Source organism: Microtus pennsylvanicus, chromosome 4 (assembly GCF_037038515.1).
Source record: "Microtus pennsylvanicus isolate mMicPen1 chromosome 4, mMicPen1.hap1, whole genome shotgun sequence".
NCBI classification, from domain to species: Eukaryota; Metazoa; Chordata; class Mammalia; order Rodentia; family Cricetidae; genus Microtus; species Microtus pennsylvanicus.
This window is the reverse complement of record NC_134582.1, coordinates 27,711,695-27,732,399: the sequence shown is the minus strand read 5'-3', so window position 1 is coordinate 27,732,399 and position 20,705 is coordinate 27,711,695. Positions and strand designations below refer to the sequence as shown.

Here is a 20,705-nt window from a genome sequence, read left to right as displayed (position 1 = left end):
AACAATGTCTGGGGAGAAACAAATGTGGACTGGGAAGCAGCAGGCAGTAAGACAGGATCGGCGATTAACACCAGCCCTCCACAATGGCTTTGAGCAATGCGCTATCCAGTACCGAAGGGTTACAGAGAGTTTCCATGGCAGAAATGCCCCTCTTTCTACGATACTAGAAATAGCCTGTGTTTCTGGGCCATAACTCCTGACTATTGATTTAAAGGCTTTAACTAGTAAGTTTCCTCATAGAGTCAGAACAGAATTAATTGTATTTGAATGTGATCATCGAAATGAAATCAGACCCATGACACTTTTCTTAGCAATCCCCTTAGAGGGAAGTTAAAATTACGTTATAGATGGGCCATTTTATAGCAAATGGTCTTCAAAATAAGTAGAAAGTGCACATTGTTTTTAGCATATACCATTAGAGAAACCTACCCATAAAGCAAACAAAGTAATCTGCCCAAGGAAATTACCACCCAGAAAGGACGGTGCCCGTGAACCACACTTACTCCTTTCCTTCCCTTTTCCTTCTCAGATCTGGGAAAGAACTCTGACTATAATTCCAGCAACTGCTCCCTAAGCAGCTCTGAAAACCCGTATGACACAATTAAAGACCCACCTGCACTCCTGCCTAAAAGCTCCGAGTGTGGCTATGTGGAGATGAAGTCACCCGCGCGGAGAGACTCCCCATATGCGGAGATCAATAACTCAACTTCGGCCAACAGGAATGTCTACGAAGTTGGTGAGTTCTCTGTCCACATCTTAAAGAACCTTGGCATAAGACCATGTTCGAAACAATTCTAAGTAAGCCCGTGTTTTATACGCGACTGTGTTTTACAAAGATCGTATTAATTGATATGAAGTGAATTTTTCAGTGAAATGACATTTAGCAACTTAAAACTTATTTCCCCTATTTTCCACATGGCCATCATCTTTTGTTTTACAAGCATGGTAAATATTTTAGCACCCATGTGAAGGATCATATGAACCATATATCAGTTAAGACAGCAGGTAAGTCAAAACAAATGGCTCAAGGGGACAGAACAGGTGACTCCATTTCCTGGCCATATCCATGATACTAACACAATGCTTTTAGCAGAACTGGAACACTTTTATTTTAAACTTACGTAATATGTCAGATGTAGTCTCATATGAATCTGGTATGAACTAGGAGGAATTAAATACAAATTTATACTTACTCTGAGTGCCTTCTGTGAATGTCATTTGGGAAAAAAATAAAACATGTTGCCGCCAATGTTGACTTGATAGGAGGTATATTTATTTTAGTCTCTCTGTCCATAGATACAGTATAAAATATCTTGTTAATGGAGAAACTACAGTAAATTTATGTATGTATGTATGTATTTATTTATAGTAAGTGATGGCATCCCCCGACTCTTCTTTAAGCCCATCACAAGAAGATGAGAACTCAGCTCAGTGTTTAGGCTAACCTTGTGAACATGTTGAGTATCTCCATAAATTGAGGCAACCTCTAAGAACACTTTTCCCTGTAGAGTCAGGGGCTTGGGCTAGATTATTCCCAAGGTATTTTGAGACAATGGTTCATATTTGTGGTTTCTGCACATCTTCTTGATTTCCACATCCTTTTCTCTGAATACTATTTCTGGGTGCCAATTGTGTGAATAACTATAAGATCCACTGTAAGATTACAAATTTTTTTTAAAAAAAACTATTTCTGTAGATTTTTATAAAGTACTTCTGTTGTGTTTTATATTTGAAAGAAAGAGCATCATCTTAAAAAAATTTCCTTTGCTGATATTTTTGTTGTTGTTGTTGTTGTTGCTGGTTATTACAGAACCTACAGTGAGCGTTGTTCAAGGAGTATTCAGCAATAATGGTCATCTCACCCAAGATCCATATGACCTTCCAAAGAACAGTCACATCCCTTGCCATTATGACCTGCTGCCAGTAAGGGACAGTTCATCCTCCCCCAAGACAGAGGATGGTGGTGGTGGCGGTGGCGGCAGCAACAATAGCAGCAGCAGCAGCAGCAGCAGCAGCAGCAGCAGCAGCAGCAGCAGCAGTGGCAACAGTGAATGACATCCAAGGAATTCTGGGTGAGCGCTGGAACTCTTTCCAGGCCCGCTGTTGAGGTCTCCATCTTCCAGTTGATGCTGCAGATGACGTGAACTAATCCAATAAGCAGTTGTTGGACACATACCAGAAAGCTCCCGGCTGAGGCCGACGCCCAGCATGGTGTGTTGTAAACAAGTGGTCTGGAAGGAGAGCACTTCATCATTTCGCATTGCGGTTAGGTTAGGAGCTGCAAAGCCAGTGACTTGTTGTAAGATGTTAGCTGATGGGGTGAACTTGGCAAAACCTTTCAGAGACACAGGCTTGAGGGGACACTGTAATTATCCCTGGAAAATTATAGATGTGTTGTCCTTACCATCAGAGACACCCCTAGGATTGTTCAGGTTACCACACATTTACTTAGTGACCATGGAAATTACTGAACATGTAGGAGGCAAGGAACATATTCCCGGGTCCTTCTATATCATGTTTTTCCATTTGGACTCGGTTTCATAGGCAGTGTATGATCACGGGAGGAAGCAGTCCGTCGGGCAGTAAAACTGCATCAATTTCTAATAAACACCAGCCATGGGAACAAATCTAAATACAAAAAGGTTTTGTTTTTAGAACGAGAAATGTACAATTAAAATTATTTTAGATATAGCATAAGCATTGGAGAAACCAGTACATAAATGTGATATTTCTGTTTGACCTTTGGCCCATGTTAGTTTCATGACATCATTCTAATTGCTGTCTCTGCCATGCATATTCACCACGTCAGATTCATACCTTATCAGTTATTCCTAAATACAAAGATGCAATTGTTTTATTTTTGATCGAGTGAGTGTGTGACGAGTGCCAGAGGGTGTACATTTAAGTGTAAGATGCTTGGGTGTGATAAACCTTTAGTAATACATGCTGTAATATAGACTTAGAGGAATGTTCTCCTTAATTTTCCCCTAGAAGTGACTGAAATATTTTTGTTCATATTTGGGAAAAGGGCACTTTCCTTATTAATTGTTGATTTAGAGAAACTATGCTTAAGCTGGCCTTTTGCATTGCTAATGTGACATGTACCCACGCCTCTTTAGTTTGTATTTTCATTAAGTTGTATATTCTATGTTTTGTAGTGTTTGGATTGTTAAATTGCAAGAATATGCTATGGCCATTGTTTGTTGCGTCCTTGCCATTCATCTTCTGCTCAATACAAATCCATCGTTTTTCTTTTGGAGGGAGGAAATGAAAATATACAATTTGGACCTATTAAACTGGCTGTTACTAAAACAGTATAGTAGCCGTAGGTGCATAGCAGATCACTGGAATGGAACTTTCTAGAGCCCACAGTGGAGCTCTTCTTTCCGTGGTTAAACTCAGGAAGGAGCGGGTACCACAGGTGACGTTACTAAAGACTTCCATCACGGTTATCGACAACTGACCATCTAAACTGGAACACTTTTCGTAGTAAATGCAGGCATGACTAAAAATCATCCCGCATTGGGTTTAAATATGGGCTGTTCCCTGCAGACTAGAACAGAGGCTTGCCCGGCGCACACTATTGCAGACACGTCTTTACCCCAGGGCTTTCATCTCGTGAGAATGCCAATGTGATACGGGAAAGCATCACCACCACACACGAGCCCGCAGAGGACGGGAAAGGCGATGTAATATCATAGCAGAATGTAGCAGTCGCTGGTGTTCTAACGATAGGAAACCCTACATAGCCTTCTGCTGGAGTCCATTCATAATGGCCTGCTCCGTGCCTGTCTCCTAGCGGGAGCCACAAAGTATTGGCCTGGTCAGTCTTCCAGGTGGAACATCCTATCATTTTGCATGCTACATCTGTGCCTGTCATGATGGGGTGATTTGGTCAGGTGAATAATAAATCTGCAGCAAACACACTTAGGGCAATTTCTCTTTTATTAGCTGGAGCATACTTTAGAAACAATTGATTTTTTTTTTCCCCAGTAGTTAAGCATTGACTGCTTCCTAGGGAACAAACATTAAACAGACACATGGGTTAGCAGCCACAGGAGTCCTTCTTGGTTATAAATAAATAAAAAAGTTGAGCACTTGCTTTTTTTTTCTTTTTGAGCATGAGGGTAAGTTTGAGTTTTCCCTGTTACTCTCTGGAGATAAGTTTATATTTTTCATTCTACCATTTGGGGGAAAAAAAGAAAGCTTTGTGTGCAAAGGCATACAAGGAAAGCCCACAGAGCAGAGGAAGACTCCAAATGGCCGGCAGCAGCAAGCTACCCTGTAGAGTCCAACTGAGACCGGCATCCTAGACCGGCATCCCTAACACAACGCTGTCCTGCCCCTCCGCTGTCCTGCCCCTTATCTAGAGCTTACCTAGCAGTTTCTGTGAGACTTTTCCTAAGTCAGAACACTTCAGAATTCAGACATTATAAATCCCACGTTCGTTGTCTTTGGAGAGGGATCTATTTTCTAGAGGCTTTGCTGTAATTTCTCTCCAGTCTCCTGTGGCAGAAAGAAAAAAAGCACCGAATGAATCTGCGATGTCTTGCACGCGATGTCTTGCACGGAGCCGTATGAGAATGTGACGCCAGCCACTACTCTTTGCCTAGAAGTCGATGTTTTAAAATTTCTCTCGTTTGCTGCATTACACCCAAACTTGCCCAAGTGATAACACATATACTTGCTTTCATTAGGAGAATATGATCATTGTGGTTAGTTGTATGATAAGGGAATTTTCATAATTATTCACAGTGTTAGACATGAGCCCCTCCCTGGAGAGTACTAGTAGCAGACAGAATTCAATGTGGTTAGCAATGTTTCTGTGGGTATTGACCAAGTACAAAAAAACTGACCTTAGAAGCTTGTAACAGAGCAGCACAGGGTGCCATAGCCAAATCCATCAGCGTAGGGACCGCTGACTAGAGAAATGCAGGCTGCTTGATGGAAATATGGTCATTTGGACCTCAGTGGGCTGTAACAGTGGTCAGTCCTGGGGAACTTTTCAACCAAATATTAAAGTCCAACATAAGCATCATAATATCACCAATAATTCACATTGATATTGGAGCTCTACAGTTCAAGTAAGACAAAAATCATAACAGTTAATTTGGGGGCTGTGGTTTTAAAATAATGAATGTTCCATCTCTGAGTAACATGTCCTTATTATTTCAATGAAACACTCAAGGGCTACTTTGATTTTAAAGTTTTAATACCATGGACATGTCCAGAGGCTTGGTGTGAAGTGGTTGGTTACTTCATGTATGGTTACTTCAAGCATGGGATAACACACAGTAAGCTGCCCCATAGAGCCCTGTTTGTTATTTTGTCTCAGCTTTGTTTTGATGTGAGCAAATTGCAAAATATCTATATATATTTTAAAAGGAAAAAAAATTCCAACTGCAGTCTGGTTTACTTGGTAACAGCAAACAAAATTAACGCTTTGAGTGTTAAGCTATCTCTCTTTTCCAAAGATGACAAACCTCCTAAGCATTGGTTTTGCTGTCATTTATTCTGCCAAGTAGGTTTATAGATGAATGCAATAAACTTCCTGATAAAAAACAGCTCTAAAGCAGTATTTATTTCTTCATGTGACTGTTGACGAATGAGAGAAAGATTCATGACGCTGTTAGAAAACTGACACTTTGTCACGCGTGGCTCCATAGTACTTAGCCTGTACATTAGAAAGCAGAAGCACTTTATTGTATGTAATTGCAAATATGTATGCTTTCCCTTCAGAACAGAGATTCTCAACCTTCCCAAAGCTGTGACCCCTTAATACAGTTCCTCGGGTTTGGTAACTCCCAACTATAATATTCTTTTCACTGATATTCCGTAACTGTAATTTTGCTACCATTACAAATTATATTGTAAATATTTTTGGAGGCAGAGGTTTGCCAAAGAGGTGATGGCCCACAGGGGAAACACCTAGAATAAGAGTGAAGCTCATAGGGTATATAATCATGGGATTAGAGAGAGATTCCTGGAACTAAAAATGACAATACTTTAAAAATTCATTAGTGGAACATAAAAACAAAGAAAATAATTAAGAAGATTGAGTTCATATTTTCAAAGATGAGATGAATTAAAGAGCAATTCTCTCTCTCTCTCTCTCTCTCTCTCTCTCACTCACTCACTCACTCTCTCGTGTGTGTATCTGTGTATGCATGAGGAGGAGGTCTTCCTCTATTGCTTTCCACATTTGTTTGTGAGACAAGGTCTCCCACTGAGCCTGTGGTTATATATAGCAACTTTTTTCGCCACCTAGATCATCTCCTCAGTCCAAGAGTAAAATCTTATGAAACCATAGGTGCAAACAAAGACTTGTTTGAAGGTTCTAGTATGTAAGAAGCTGCTGGTCCAGAAGAAAAGAGGAACCATGAAGTCATAAAAGAATAACAGAAGAAAACATTGGCAATGTGACCCAGACATTCAAATCTTCCTCTCGGATATGGCCTGTCCTTTTAGAAAAGTCAATGAAAAATATACGGAGGAAAGCACATCCTGGAGAAATCTCTAAATTCTCAATGATAGAAAAACTTTAAACCATACTAGAAGGCTTAACAAAATGTTTACAAAGGAAAGAAAACCTGAGCAGATAGAGACAGTATGAGATGGAAGAGGAATGGGGAGGAGGCCACAATAGGCAAGGACAGTAACGACTAGACAAGTTGAGTTGTTCAACTTCCTGTTATTCTCCTGCCGAAACATCAATGGCACCTCCTGCCAGAACAAGAAGACCACCTGTCAGCAGGACGTTTAAAATCCCCCATTAACTTTTGGGTCCGATATTTGATACAAACCAGTATAGACCAAGAAGCGATAATGAGCCATGACAGCACAGAAGATGCTGTGCTGGGATGGGCATAGGGAGGAAGCTGGAAAAGCAGAAGCACCTGTTTATCATTAACTTGCTATTAAGGAAGGAGCGAAAAGAAAACTCCAAGATCAGAATGAGTCAAAAGCTGCAGAGCTGCTGGCATACAATATATTACAGTTTGTCTAGCGTTAATGATTTAGAATCCACTCTTCATTATAATGTGGTGGGAAAATATCAAAATGGACCACAAACTGGCCATGAAGCCATAGTATATTTAATAATTTAGCATTGTATGCCCAGAATTATGGAACAAATGACCTTTAGATACCTACAAACAGAACTCAAAAATCCATTAACCTGTTATAATCTCCATTTAAGGCTCCCCAAAGCAGAGACTATGTTGTTGAAATCACAGCGACCCTGTTTTCTAAATTTCTAGCCGGCTATCAGGCTGTTCCTTCTTGTTTTGTACATGTTTGTATTTGTATGGCTGTGCCTACATGTGCACATAGTCAAGTACATGTGTATACAAGTGGGTGCATGCTGATGTTAGATGTCATCCTTGATTGTTCTCCACCTTCTTTTTCTTTTCTATTATTTTTCTTCTTCCCTTATTTTTTACAATAAGGTCTCTTATTGAATCTGGAGCTCATCAATTCAGGTAGACCAGATGACCAAAGTATCTGCCTGTTTCTGTCTCTCTTAGTGTTAGAGTTACAGACAGGCACTACCCCACTCAACTTTTATATGGAGGTTCTAGGGATCCAAGCTTAGACTATCATGCCAACCGAGGCAACTTGGCTCCCAGGATAGGTTTTCTTTAGCTATTTAAAGGCCATTAGTACAAGCAGAGAACAGACATGGACACAGTCTTCCCTAAATGTCTTAAGACATTGCTTCCAGTGAGCTCAACAGAGATCCATAGATGCCCTGCTAAAACTCAGGCGGGGATATGGTGGACTATCAACTAAACTGTTATTGATATTGTAGTTTAGAAGCTCAACACTGGCTTCTGAGCTTGAGTTCTACTGGACATGATACACCTGAAAAGATCATGAAGAAAAAGGGTTGCACTTGACATTGTACTCCAATGCCTAACGTACATAGTGTAGAATTAGTGGCTAATAAACATGACCTGAGAATGTAAGTCAGAGGTGAGCATAGACTTAGTATATAGTATAGCAAAGGCCCTGGGTTCAAATTCCAAACACACACACACACACACACTTGACAATAATGATGTAATCAGTTCATAAACATGTAAATGTAAAGGAAAAAACAAAAACCACAGCTCAGGATGAAATGGATTCATTTCCTATGCATATAAATGTTTTGCCTACATGTATGTGTCACATGCACGCCACAACCACAGAGTCCATAAGAGGCCATTGGATCCCCTGGGACTGGAGTTAGACAGTTATGAGCCACCATGTAGGTGCTGGGAAATGAACCGAGATCCTCTGGAAGAGCAGCCAGTGTTCTTAATTGTTTAGCCATATCTCCAGCCCTGAGTCCCCTAATTTTTGATAAGTCTGTGCAAGTGTGTGGTGTATGTGTTCACAAAATTGTGTGCATGTGTACATGCATGCATTTGTGTGCCTCTGTTGGTGGCAACCAGAGGCCGACATCAGGTATATTCCTCAATGACTCTCCACCTTATATTTTGAAACAGCTCTATCACTGAACTCAGAGCTTCCCAATTCAGATGTGCTGTGCTGGCCGGCCAGTAAGCTCCAGGATCTACTTGTCTCTGCAGCTCAGTGCTGGGATCACAGCTATGCACTACTTCTCTCCATTTGGTTTTGGTTTTGTTTGTTTTTTTAATGTAGGTTAGAAATTCAAATACTGGTCTTCATGCTTGCACAGCAAACAGTTTACCAACTGAGCCATCTGTCCAGTCCCATCAAAGCTTTTTTCCCCAACAGGGTCCTGGGAAAATTGGATTTTCACATGTAGATCAGTTAAACTAGATCCTTTTATTCCATCTTACCTACCCCTCCCCCACACCCCTTCAATATATAGGTTAAGGAGACAGTTCTCATAAGAAGAAATACAAATAGCTGAGAAATACTTGGAAAGGTGTTCAAGATCCTTATCCATCAGGGAAATGTAAACACAAATAACCCCGAGGCTCCATCTCACGCCAGCCTGGATGTGAGAAAACAAATGACAACAGCTTCTAGTGAGGATGCAAGAAAGACCATCCCTTTCTTACTGCTGTTGGAAATGTAAACTTATGCAGCCACAATGGATAGCAGAACAGAGGTTCCTCCAAACTCTGAAAGGAGAACTCCCATATGACCCCACTCTGCCATGCTTTGATAGGTATCAGCACACCACAGCGGTACTTTCGCAACCCTTTTCATAGCTGCACTATTCTCAATGGCCAGGAAAGGACCCAGTGCAGATGCCCATCAAAAGATATGAATCAATGTGCTTTCATATATACAGTGGAAGAAAATGTGCTTCATATACCCGGTGGAAATGTGTATGTGAAACCAGACAGAGAAGTGCAGGGAGTATGGGAGAAGGCAACCGATAAGAACAGAGGATAATGTTCAGAGTGTATGAACAGGCTGGAACGAAGCCATTTCTCTGTGTGTTGACCTAAAGAATGGAGCAAGAAAGAAGAAACAAGGAAAGGACATTGTGGGGACCCACAGACATGAACGGTCAGACGTGGAGGTCAGAGAGTTTGAGCTTCATTTTGTTCTCTCAAAGTTGTTGACAACAGGTGTGGCTACAAAAGAAAGATTCTGACCTAGGGTGTGGCTAATTCGTATTTTGGGTATAGATATGGATCCACTCTACCTGCGCCAAAGGTCAAACAATTCAAGTCTATTCCTTATAGCATGCTAATGAAGTCTGTTGCATCTCTTCTCCCCTTTTGGAGTAAAGTAAGCATGTGGAAAATAAGTGAGACAGATTCACATTCACTGAATGTTCCTCCTAATGCTATTCTGTGTTTCTGTCTCTTATTTCTCTTATATCTCTGTTCGTTTTGCTTAATAATTCTAATCCTCATGCCCCTACCCTGGAACATATGAGTTTTGTCAAAGCTGGTCTTTGACAGGACATGGCAACTTAAAATGTGATATTGCCCTCATATAGAAGAGAACAAGGTGGTAGTCAGGGAATAGCCTCACCCTACAGTGAGAGATGAGTGTCTACATCATTTATTAGAAAATGCATCTGGAAGATTGAAGGGGAGAGGGATGGAGGACACTACAGAACCAAGGCCATTTAGACACAGCAGGGCTGGTGCAATCTGACCTCACAGAGACTGTGGCAGCATACAGAGGACCTCCATGGGTCTGGACCGGATGGGGTCCCGGTGCTGAGAAGGGAAGTGGGCACGAGCCTCCACTCCTAACCCAGAAGCTACCTGCAATTGACAACCACTTGTAAATGGAAAATTAGTTTTCTCCAAGGGAGTCTCAGTGGGGGATACAAACCATTATTAAGGGTAGTCCCCGGCCCCAGCAGTACATGCTCAACAGAAAACACACTCGAGGCATCTTTGCAGGTTCTTCACCTCATAATGTTAAGTCAAGGTTGTTTTATTTTTGTTTGTTTGCTTTTTTAACCTTACAGGTCCTTTGTGTATATATTAAGGCTTCTTATTTGTCTTTTTATGGAATTCCTGAGTGTGCAAAACTGTGTGTCTCTGTGCCTCTATGTGTTTCTTGCCCCTTTTCTTTGGTTTCTTTTCTTATTTTGCTGTTTTATCATAGCCTGGTTTCTTTGTTATTGGTTCATCATATTTTATTTTTCCTTAGATACCTGCTTGCTTCCTAAGGAGACAGAAAGGGGACGGACCCAGATGGGAGGGTAAGTAGATGAGGAGTAGGAGGGGAAACCATAAACAGAATATATTGTATAAAAATATTTTCAATGAATAAAAAAGAAAGAACAAAAAGAAAATGATACTGGAAGGAGCATCCTTCCCTTAGTATTAGAACATTTATTTCATTACATAGATGATTGTAAGGCAAAAGTAGTACAAAGTAACAAATATTAAAAAGCAAAGTTCCCCTTGTAATTTCTTTTGTTGAAAGGTGGGTTTGGGTAAGGCTTGCTATAAATATGCTTTAATCATGCAAGAGCAAACTTGAGGGAGGGAACCATCCCGCAGTCCTGTGATTAGCCAGTCTCCCTCTTGTGGGGAAACAATGCCCTGGGTTGTGCAGGTTTCATTTCTGAGCCTTTGATGGGACAGGTTAAGTTACTCAGCAGACACAGGAGCCAGGTATTTCTTTTCTGTGTGTGGAAGGATAGAGGATGTTGGACTTCTCAAAATACACATTTATTATTACCAAAATTTCATGTATATACTTGCTTTGTTCAATAAGTACTGTATTTACTCTTAAATAAATATGTTAAATAAATATGAACAAGGTGCCTGCTCCTGAGTTGACTAGCAGAACTCAAGGAGTCTACCTACTCTGTGTTCCTGGAAGTTTACAGTGATTAACATTTTTAGCTCCCCATCCCCCCCATACACACCTTGGCAAGAGTTTTTTTTGAAATATGTGTATTCTGAAAGCTTCATTCTTATCTCATGTAATCATTTTCATAAATATGATGCCGGGTGGAGCACTGTGTGTTAAAACACACATAGCGTTGTTTCTACGGTGCTTCTCCTGAGAACTGAATTCTCCTCCTTGGGTGTGACGGCAAAGAGAGAAAAACAGCGGTTAACGTGTTTCAGCTGTCCTTAGAACCTGCTGGCCCCGGAACTCATTACAAGTTTCAAAATGCTAACATTCAACTTAAGCAGCCTAAGAATGAATTTCCTGAGATGAATTCAATCATTAAAATAACTCCATGTATTTCACGGCCCTAGTTCCACTGCCGAGTTTCGTCTGAAGGCGTCTAAAGCTCATACACTCTGCCCAACTAGAAGCTTTCCTCTCTGTTTTTTGTAGCCAGGCATGTATAGAGTAATTGCGGAATCTTTTCATGTCAAGATGTTGCAGGGCAATAAATCACTTCCTGTTTGAAAGAATGCACAATTTCATTTTATATCTGACCAAAGCATCCAACAGTTCTCTAAGCTGGTAAAACAAACTCAACAGCAACAAGGGCTGGGCACCCTTTGTTAAGCTTTTATCCTTTGTGATTATTTCCAATACCTCATTCAGTGGCCTCATTACTTTTGAATCCTCGCTGCCTCTGCTTCTGTTATCCAAGCGTGTTTTGCACAGATCGGGCATCATGTGTGATCTATTCGGAGTTGGTCTGAAAAAATGTATTTCCGTGGCTTAAATTAAAAGGGAGCATGATCATTTATCACTTTTGAAAAATAGAATTTTTTTTCACAATCATTTTGCACATCAATGAGAGGGGGCTAGGCCTTTTAACCGGTTCTCAATTGAATGTGTACAATGGCATGCTACACAGTACCGTGTCCACACGGATATAAATGCCTTCCTGTTTGTTTCTCCTTTCTCATCTCCAAGTTTCTGTGAGGCAGCCAAGGTGGGATGCAGAAGACGGAAGCCTATGGTAAGCAGGTGTTTTCCACTGCAGAGCTTTGGAACTGGCTAGTTCAAAGCAAGCATTGCCGAGTCGTAATGAAAAGTTCTGAGTCACAGCAGACCTGGGAAGAAGAGAGGCTTCAAAACTGGGTTGAATACTCTAAGCTCCTGCCATGGATTTATCCAATTAAAGGATACACTCAGATTTCAGGTTTTAGAACTATCCCAGCAACATTTGCTGGTTGCTCTCTGACCAGAGCTATCCCAACAACACCTTCTGGTTGCTCTCTGACCAACATTCTGCGGGGTGTTCTCTCACCAGCAGAGAGTCAGAGAAGGCCTACAGAGCTAAACAACTTAATTTGAGCTTCAGCCTCTTATATTGGGAGGACGCTTTAATTCTGCCCTAGTTGCAATAGCAATTTCAGAACTGGAGTGAGCTATTTAAAAAATCCTTGGGCTTGTGAGAAGGCCCAGTGGGTCACGTGACTGTCACATGGGTCTGATAACCTGTGTTTGGTGCCTGGAACCCACAAAAAGATGGAAGGAGAGAACCAACTTGACAAAGATGTCACTTTATCTTCACAGACACACATACACAAACACCACTCATGCATGAGCATGAACGTTCCCAAAGCAATAATAAATTAAAAAATGAACAAAAAAATTAAAGACAAAAAGAAATACTCGAATCAGAAGATTCTTAGATTTTTGCCTTTATGACATCTTAAAAGTTTTATCAAGGGTTAGTTTGAAAGTTTCCAACATCTAGTTCTTTTTTTTTCAGTGTTTTATTTTATTATTATTTTTTATTTATTTATTTATTTTTATTTATTTATTAAAGATTTCTGCCTTTTCCCTGCCACCACCTCCCATTTCCCTCCTCCTCCCCTGATCAAGTCCTTCTCCCTCGTCAGCCCAAAGAACAATCAGGGTTCCCTGCCCTGTGGGAAGTTCAAGGACCACCCACCTCCATCCAGGTCCATGGGGATGTTCTATCAGGAACTCAACAAGGCCAGCTGGCCTGGGTCTGAACAAAGCATGGGATAAAACCGGACTCGCTGAACATAGCGGACGAGGACTGCTGAGAACTCAAGAACAATGGCAATGGGTTTTTGATCCTACTGCACATACTGGCTTTGTGGGAGCCTAGGCAGTTTGGATGCTCATCTACTTCTTTTTAAAATCAAGGGTTGGCATTCGGATGTCTTAGCATATGGTAGTGGGAATCTAAAAGTAAACACACATTTCTGAAACCACTAAAGGAGCCTCCTTGGGGAACCAACCCAAGAGACCAGCATGAAAGCCGCAGAACAAGCTTCAGAGATAGCCATTCTATGCACTGGACAAGCAATTTAATTCATTTCTCAAGAAGGCAATTGCAGGGTCAGGTAAAAATGGATCCTTGGACCACTAAAAGAGAAGTAACATCTCTCATGAGCTGAGAGGAGCACATTCTGCATCCCCGTGACATCATGACTGGAGATGTGAAACGGGAGTTACGTTTGAAGAGTGTCCCCATAAACCGGTGGTGAGACTGCTGTTCATTTGCTGATGACGATAAATTGATAGAATAGGGAAGTTAGCACTGATCTCTGCATGTTTTAACCTTAACAAAAGAGAACATAGGTTGCTAGTAGAGTCCACTTTTAGTAAAAAAAAGTTTCTTATTTTTTATTTAGAAGTCTCAGAGACTGGCATAAGCTTGAGTAGATCTGGGGGTGGGGTGGGGTGGTGGAGGATATGCAGGCTCATGTGTTCCATAGCGGAAGTCAGAAGACAACTTCAGGTGTAGGTCCTTTGCTTCTGCCTTGTTTGAGAAAGAGGGTCTTTTCTGGTTTTCATTGCAAACATTACGTTACATGGCCTGCCAGCTTCCAACATTCATCCTGTCTCCACTGCATCTCCCCATCAAAGCATCGGGACTACAGATGCTCATGCTAAGCATCCAGCCTTCACTTACCTTCTGGGGACTTGACCTTTGATCCTCATGTTGCATGGCTTGTACTCCAGCCCGACCAGAACAATTTTAGTGTTTAGTGATGCATGTAACGAAAGGTGCCAGGCATATCCTCTCTCTGAAATTAACTGTATTCGTGTACATAAATTACCAGAAAGGAAAATGATATTATAAAATACAAAGAGGACTGAGGGGGAAAATTGAGAATGTTGCATATTTGGTTATTGTCAGCATTGAGATGTAGACTTCCTCTGGTTAGAGAGGAAGTCCAACATATCAGAAAGGGCTCTGAGAACTAATTTCCTTGCTGTGGATTTGATTCCTGCATTTAACTATTAGTTAACACGGGTTTAAATAAAAAGAAAGCCAGAAACAGCCAGGAAATTAATGGGGAAAGACTACTGAAAGAACTATTGAAGGATCTTTTCCCAAATTTCCCACGTGTCCATAAACTCAAAAGACCCATTTGGCTTCCCAGTTTTTGGTTAAAGGAATAGATCCATAAGAGAAAACAGAGAAAAATAGGTCTCTATGAAGGGACTTGGTGGAATATAGGTCTGTGAGAATTACATGCTTAGAAGGCAAATCATAGAAAAATAATCTTTTTCTCTTTCTTTCTTTCTTTCTTTCTTTCTTTCTTTCTTTCTTTCTTTTTTGAGACAAGGTCTTAGTATGCAGCCCAGGCTTGTTTTGAACTCATGAACTCTGTCTCCCAAGTGTCGAGATTATAGATGTGTGCAACCTTGTGTGAATCAACATAACTGTGTTAACTGTGCTCTTCCCCAGGCTACTACGGTCTCACAACTGTCAGTGTGGAATATGCCACGATAAGTGAGGTCAGATATGAAAAACAACATTTAAGAAATATGTTCCTTTTTTCTTTCCTTCTTTAATCAAGATATCATCTTTATCAAACCCATGTTATCCTACTTGTCATAAATGTCAGCTCTGACCTTAAGGATGTAAAAGAGAGAGACTCCCAGAAACAACACGGTAAGTCCTTGGTACATGGTAATTGGCATTTATTTACTATGCCAAGAAAGAACACAAGGATTATTTATTTGAGAAGAATAGACTATAAAGCTGCCCTTAGAATTTTCACAAATAGGAAGGTCATAGGCTGGTGTCAAAAACTATACAAAATGCGGTAGTAAAGAAAAAGAAGCAATGCTATACCTTCTAGCTCGAGTGCCTTTCCTCCGGCTTCTGGTGCCTACACACAGCTCCATTCAGCAACTATTCAGTGGAAAGTTCCAGGCGTTCCGTTCTGAGTAGCACTATGACACTCATGCTGAACAGGCAGATTACACTCTGGTCAGCCGCCATCTTGACCAGTGTTTGTTGTTAAATCATTCTGGCGCAGGGCCAGAACAGTGTGTCGTGAGGCCTGCACCATTTGCTTCGCTCCTCTTCCCGTGTAGGGTGTATTATCTCATCGTTACAAAGTGAGTGAGTACGATCTGAGAGGAGGCTTGGCAAAGTCCTAGTCACATGACTTCTACCAGAGTACATTGTCGTAACTGGTCTATTTTTGTTATTGCTAACCTATGTGGCCATGAATTCCTAAGTTGTGCTTTATCCTATGCACTTCTGTGTTAGAAGAAGCACGCGACATATATAATATGCGATATTATCTGTGTTTCCCGCGTCCACTGGGGCTCTCTAGATGTATTCTCAGTAGATAATGAGGGGCTAGCACGCACACACTCATGTGCACAGAAAACTCCCTGAGCAGCATGTGTTCCAAACTCAATGGTAGCTACTTCTAATGAAAAAAAATCACTGCGAATAAATAGAAAGGTACACTGTTTTCATTGCAAATACCTTCGTGCTGATTTTTATTGACGGTGTCTACATATTGGATTTGCAAACGCTTTGAAGGTATAGTGAGGGGAGAGATTGCACTCACAAAGCATTTACAGGCAAGTAGAGCATACTACATTGACACCAAAATTACAGCGCCACGTGAGAAACGGCCAGAGAGTGTTATGCAGACGGACCCAGAATGGCTCACGGCATGCATACCGTCTTACAAAAAGAGGAGATCATATGCATGGCCATAGCTCCCCTTTTCTTCCTGTTAGTAGCCAAGTTGTTTTTGGAAAACGAAACTCACAAACTTGGTCCATCGAACTGAAACTGACAGATTCTTGTGAAAAGACACAGATGGAAGCTTGCTGGGATTTTAACCTCAAAGGAAGTCGTATCTAAATAGACCGTGTGTTTGCCCCTGAGGGGAAGAACGGGGTTTTAATACAGTCCCTCTGACGATTTCCATCTTTGGTCTTTTATTTGTAGTCAGCGCTCATGCGGGGTTGAGAAACAGGTTCACGGCCGCCGTCATCACTAGTTAAAATTCCGTGAGCGGAGGTCATGGGCCAGGTTTGCATTTTCAGTGAATTCTCTCATGCAGGGTGATGGGCTGACTGGATGGCCTGGGCCAGGCTTTGGACACTCAGCCACAATGGTAACTGTGCCGTGGCAGTCAGGCTGAGGGCCATTTGCACAGTGTGACGTGCCCTGTGCTTTGTCCACTGCCAGTGGCTTTGATGATGCGATCGTCAAATGGGGCATTGTTAGAAACAAAGACCGTTTCATCTTGACATGGACAGAAAGGGTGAATGACTGAAAAGCTTGAAGAGTTAAGTTTCTCACCAGAAACGGCCAGTCTGGGAAGTGCTGGGAGCCATACCATCCTTTAAACGGACACAGATCTTCCATTTTTTGTGTATTGTTTGCTGGAATTCTCTATTCCATGCTTCTGGGAGAATAAAATAGTGAAATGTTTAAATGTAAGAAACACAATGGCTCGATGGTGAAAATGCTGTGCCCATTGGTTCCCCTCTGTCAGAGTTCCCTTAAAAGATGGCAGAAACCTCATGGTACATTTTGGATTGAGCCACACATCAGCTCCAACACCGCCATTGTCCTGCCCTTCCTCAGAGGGCTGCCTGTTTGGATATTATGTCTCTGCATGTTCCATTGCCCTTTCCTTTCTTGCAGCCTGTCATTTAGTATGAACAGATATATCCAAATATGAATTTATTTTCTCTATATAGAAAGCTATTATTGTTCATAAGGAAATTATTCCATGAATTAATGTAGTCAGTATAAATAGAAAAGGTCAGCCGTCTATTAGACAGGCTATCAGATAAAAAGTGTCTGGTGGTGAAAATACAAAATATCAGTCCAGGTGATTCAGTCAAGTTTTGTTCTTAGTTAACAGCCAATAGCAACAGAAGTTAAAGAAGAAGCGGAAGTGAAATTATGAAGATAGAGATTGACCACCATTTGACGAAGTCCAGAATAAATCTTCATTAAATTCTGAAATGATTTTTTTTCACCTAAAGGTTATAACAATGACAAAGTATAACATGGCTTCTTATGATTTTGCATTTTAATTACATTACTGATATTTATAAATTTATAATATTGAGAACTTCTGTTTCTGTATGAAACTACTTGGCATTCTGAATTTCATGCCAAGCAGTTTAGAGGGTGCTAAAAAGACAAACAGCTGTAACATTTTCAATTTTCATTTCAACTATCTAGTAAAAGCAGCTGTTATAATAACATTGCAAAAATTGTCATCCGACCCATGTCAGAGATGAATGATGGCCTCATTCACATTAAAAATCCAATTTCTGGGCTAGGGAAATGGTTTAGTGGTTAAGAATGCATATGTCTATTGCAAAGGACCTGAGTTCAGTTCCCATGTCAGGTGGTCCACAACTCCTGTAATAACTCCAGTTCCAGAGGACCACATGCCCTCTTCTGGCCTCCATGGCACGAGCACACACACACACACACACACACACACACACACACACACAATTAAAAATATAGTATTTTTTTAAAAAAGAATTCAGTTGCCAACAGTGAAAAGAGAAGTTCTTAGATGCTGTCTCCTCTTTCTCAATAGAAAAATGCCTTCACACTGAAGTTAGATAACTCTTCTAGGGACTTTACTAAATGCTTGTTTTCCTGTCTGTGCTATTTACCTTGAAGATTCTCTATAATGAGTCAGTGATCCAATCATTTTTCAATCATGCTTCATGCCCTTCCCTTCTCTCACAGACTGGAGTCTTTGTACAATAAAAAGTTATTTCAATATTTACAATGATGTTTCAATTGTATTTTAATAAGGAAAGACTGCCTTAAGATCTGAGAGTAGAACAGTCCCACTGGTCAGCCTTACAGACCAGGTTATGGTAACCCACACCTTTAATCTCAGTAGCCACAATGACATGCACCTTAATCCCAGTAGCCACACTAGTTGACACAGGAAACAAGTGGTGCATACCTTTAATCACGGTGGTACAAGCCTTTAATCCAGCTTTAGAGAGGATTATAAAATGGGAGGAAACAGCCCTCAACACACAGTCTCATTCTGAGGTTTCAGGAAGCAGGATCGCCATTTCAGACTGAGGTCAAGGTAAGAGCCAGGGGCTGGCTGTTTTGCTTTTCAGATCTTTAGGTTGAACCCCAATTTCTCTCTCTGAGTTTTTACTAATCATGTTTCAAATATTGACTTCAGTAAAATAAACTTAGCCGAGCCATCCCTGGAATGATACCAGAATGCTCCCTAAAGTTGAGCAGAAATGAATGTAAGACCATCTTCTTCTGTTGATAGTGAACCCCTGCTCCTTGCGTTACTACAGGCAGCCAAAGCTCATTTTACTTCCCATAAATCCATCAAAGGTGACTTGCTGGTTTACAGCGAGGTTTTCCTGTTGACTTGACTTGTTCTCTGGTCCTACCTGGTGCATCCTCTCTGACAATTGCTTAATTTAAGATCACTATCCTACCTTCCAGTCTTATGAACCCTGTTTAGCTTCGCATTTCAAATGCTTTACCCTGGTGGTGTAGAATATTATTTTAAGAAGTGTTTCGTTTGTTTTTGCTATGGGACATTTGTTTTGATGATGTAAAGATGTGTTGCATTCTTTTATGTGGTATTTGTTTAACTCTGTGAAGCTGTGTAACTTTGCCTGTCTAAAACACCTGATTGGTCTAATAAGGATATAAATGGCCAACAGGAAGACAGGAGAAAGGATAGGCAGGGCTGGCAGGCAGAGAGGATAAATAGAAGGAGAAATCTGGGAAGGGAGGTTCAAGGAAGAAGAAAGAAGAGAAGAAGTGAAAAAAGAAGGGGCCAGCCAGCCAGCCACACAGCCAGACATGAAATAGGAAGGAAAGAAAAGTTGTACAGAAATAGAGAAAGGTAAAAATCCAAATGCAAAAGGTAGATGGTATAATTTAAGAAAATCTGTCAAGAAATAAGCCAAGCTAAGGCTGGGCATTCATAAGAAATAATAAGCCTCTCTATTGTTCTATTTACCAATAAAGGGTTGGGAGTCAGATGTTGTGGTGAAAACCTGTTAGATCAGAGGAACTGAGAAGCAACCCCTAACCTTCCTTTTCCAGAAACCCAGCAAGAGAATTGTCTCTCCACTTGTCCCAAACCAAAAAGACTATGAATCTCTAAGTCTCTTCCTACTCCTTCATCCCTATTCCTGGCCCCTCCAACCCCTCAATGGCTAATTCCTATCACCTAGTCACTTGCTCTGCCACCTGATCCAAGGTTAATTTTATTAACACAGTCTTGGAGTTTCACAGTGTGATCAAATATCTCACAACATTTCCCCACATAATGTAATACACCAGTTATTTCCACAGCACACGGAACTGGCTATTGTAAGTAGTCAGTAGATTGTTTCCAGAACTTAGGAGGGTGTGCATAAGTTCTATGAAGATGGCATGTTGTCTTACATAAAGAATATGAACAGCTAGAGACTTTTGTACCCACATGAGCCTTGGAGCCTAACTCCTCTGAACAGAAAGGAACAATTTGACTATTAATACAGATAATGTGTCAGCTGTTGTACATGTCACACTAAGATCAGCATTTATCAATTCACTTAATACTCATAACGAGGAATACAGAGCTTAAATAACTTGGGTGGTGTCACTAGCAAGTGAAAGATCCAAACATTAAACTTGTTCTGGTTGTTAACTTATGATTATTTTTATTCTTTTTAATTGTGTGTACTTGTGTGTTTGTATGTGAGCGTGTACACTTGAGCAGAGGTGCCCACAGAGGCCTGAAGCTGGGATTATAGGCAGCTGTGATCTCTCTAACATGGGTGCCAGAGACTGATCTCTGGTCTTCTGCAAGAGCAAAAGTGGTCTTAACCATTAAGCCATCTCTCGAGACTCTTGCTGGTTAGTCTTGACTGTCAACTTGACACAACCTGGAGTTAATTAGGAAGTGGGTACATAAGTTGAGACATTGCCTACATCAGATTGACCTGTAGGGATGTATGTGAGGCATTGTTTTGGGCATTGCCTTGCTTGCTGACTGATTTAGAAGGGACCCCGCCCGTTAGTCTTATATTGATTATATTGATTATATTTGTTCGCTCTATCAGTCCTGTTCCCCCAG

At 40.9% G+C, this 20,705-nt stretch overlaps 1 protein-coding gene across 1 annotated transcript in view; it reads left to right on the top strand.

Moving 5' to 3' along the window:
* Megf10 (multiple EGF like domains 10) overlaps window positions 1-5,556 on the top strand; it is a 150,446-nt gene extending 144,890 nt beyond the window's left edge. Inside the window, exons 24-25 of the mRNA XM_075968629.1 lie at window positions 530-736; window positions 1,811-5,556. Coding sequence (XP_075824744.1) covers window positions 530-736; window positions 1,811-2,055 — 452 coding nt within the window. The 3' untranslated portion in view covers window positions 2,056-5,556. The remainder of the gene's footprint in view (window positions 1-529; window positions 737-1,810) is intronic.
* Window positions 5,557-20,705: the final 15,149 nt, after the last annotated feature.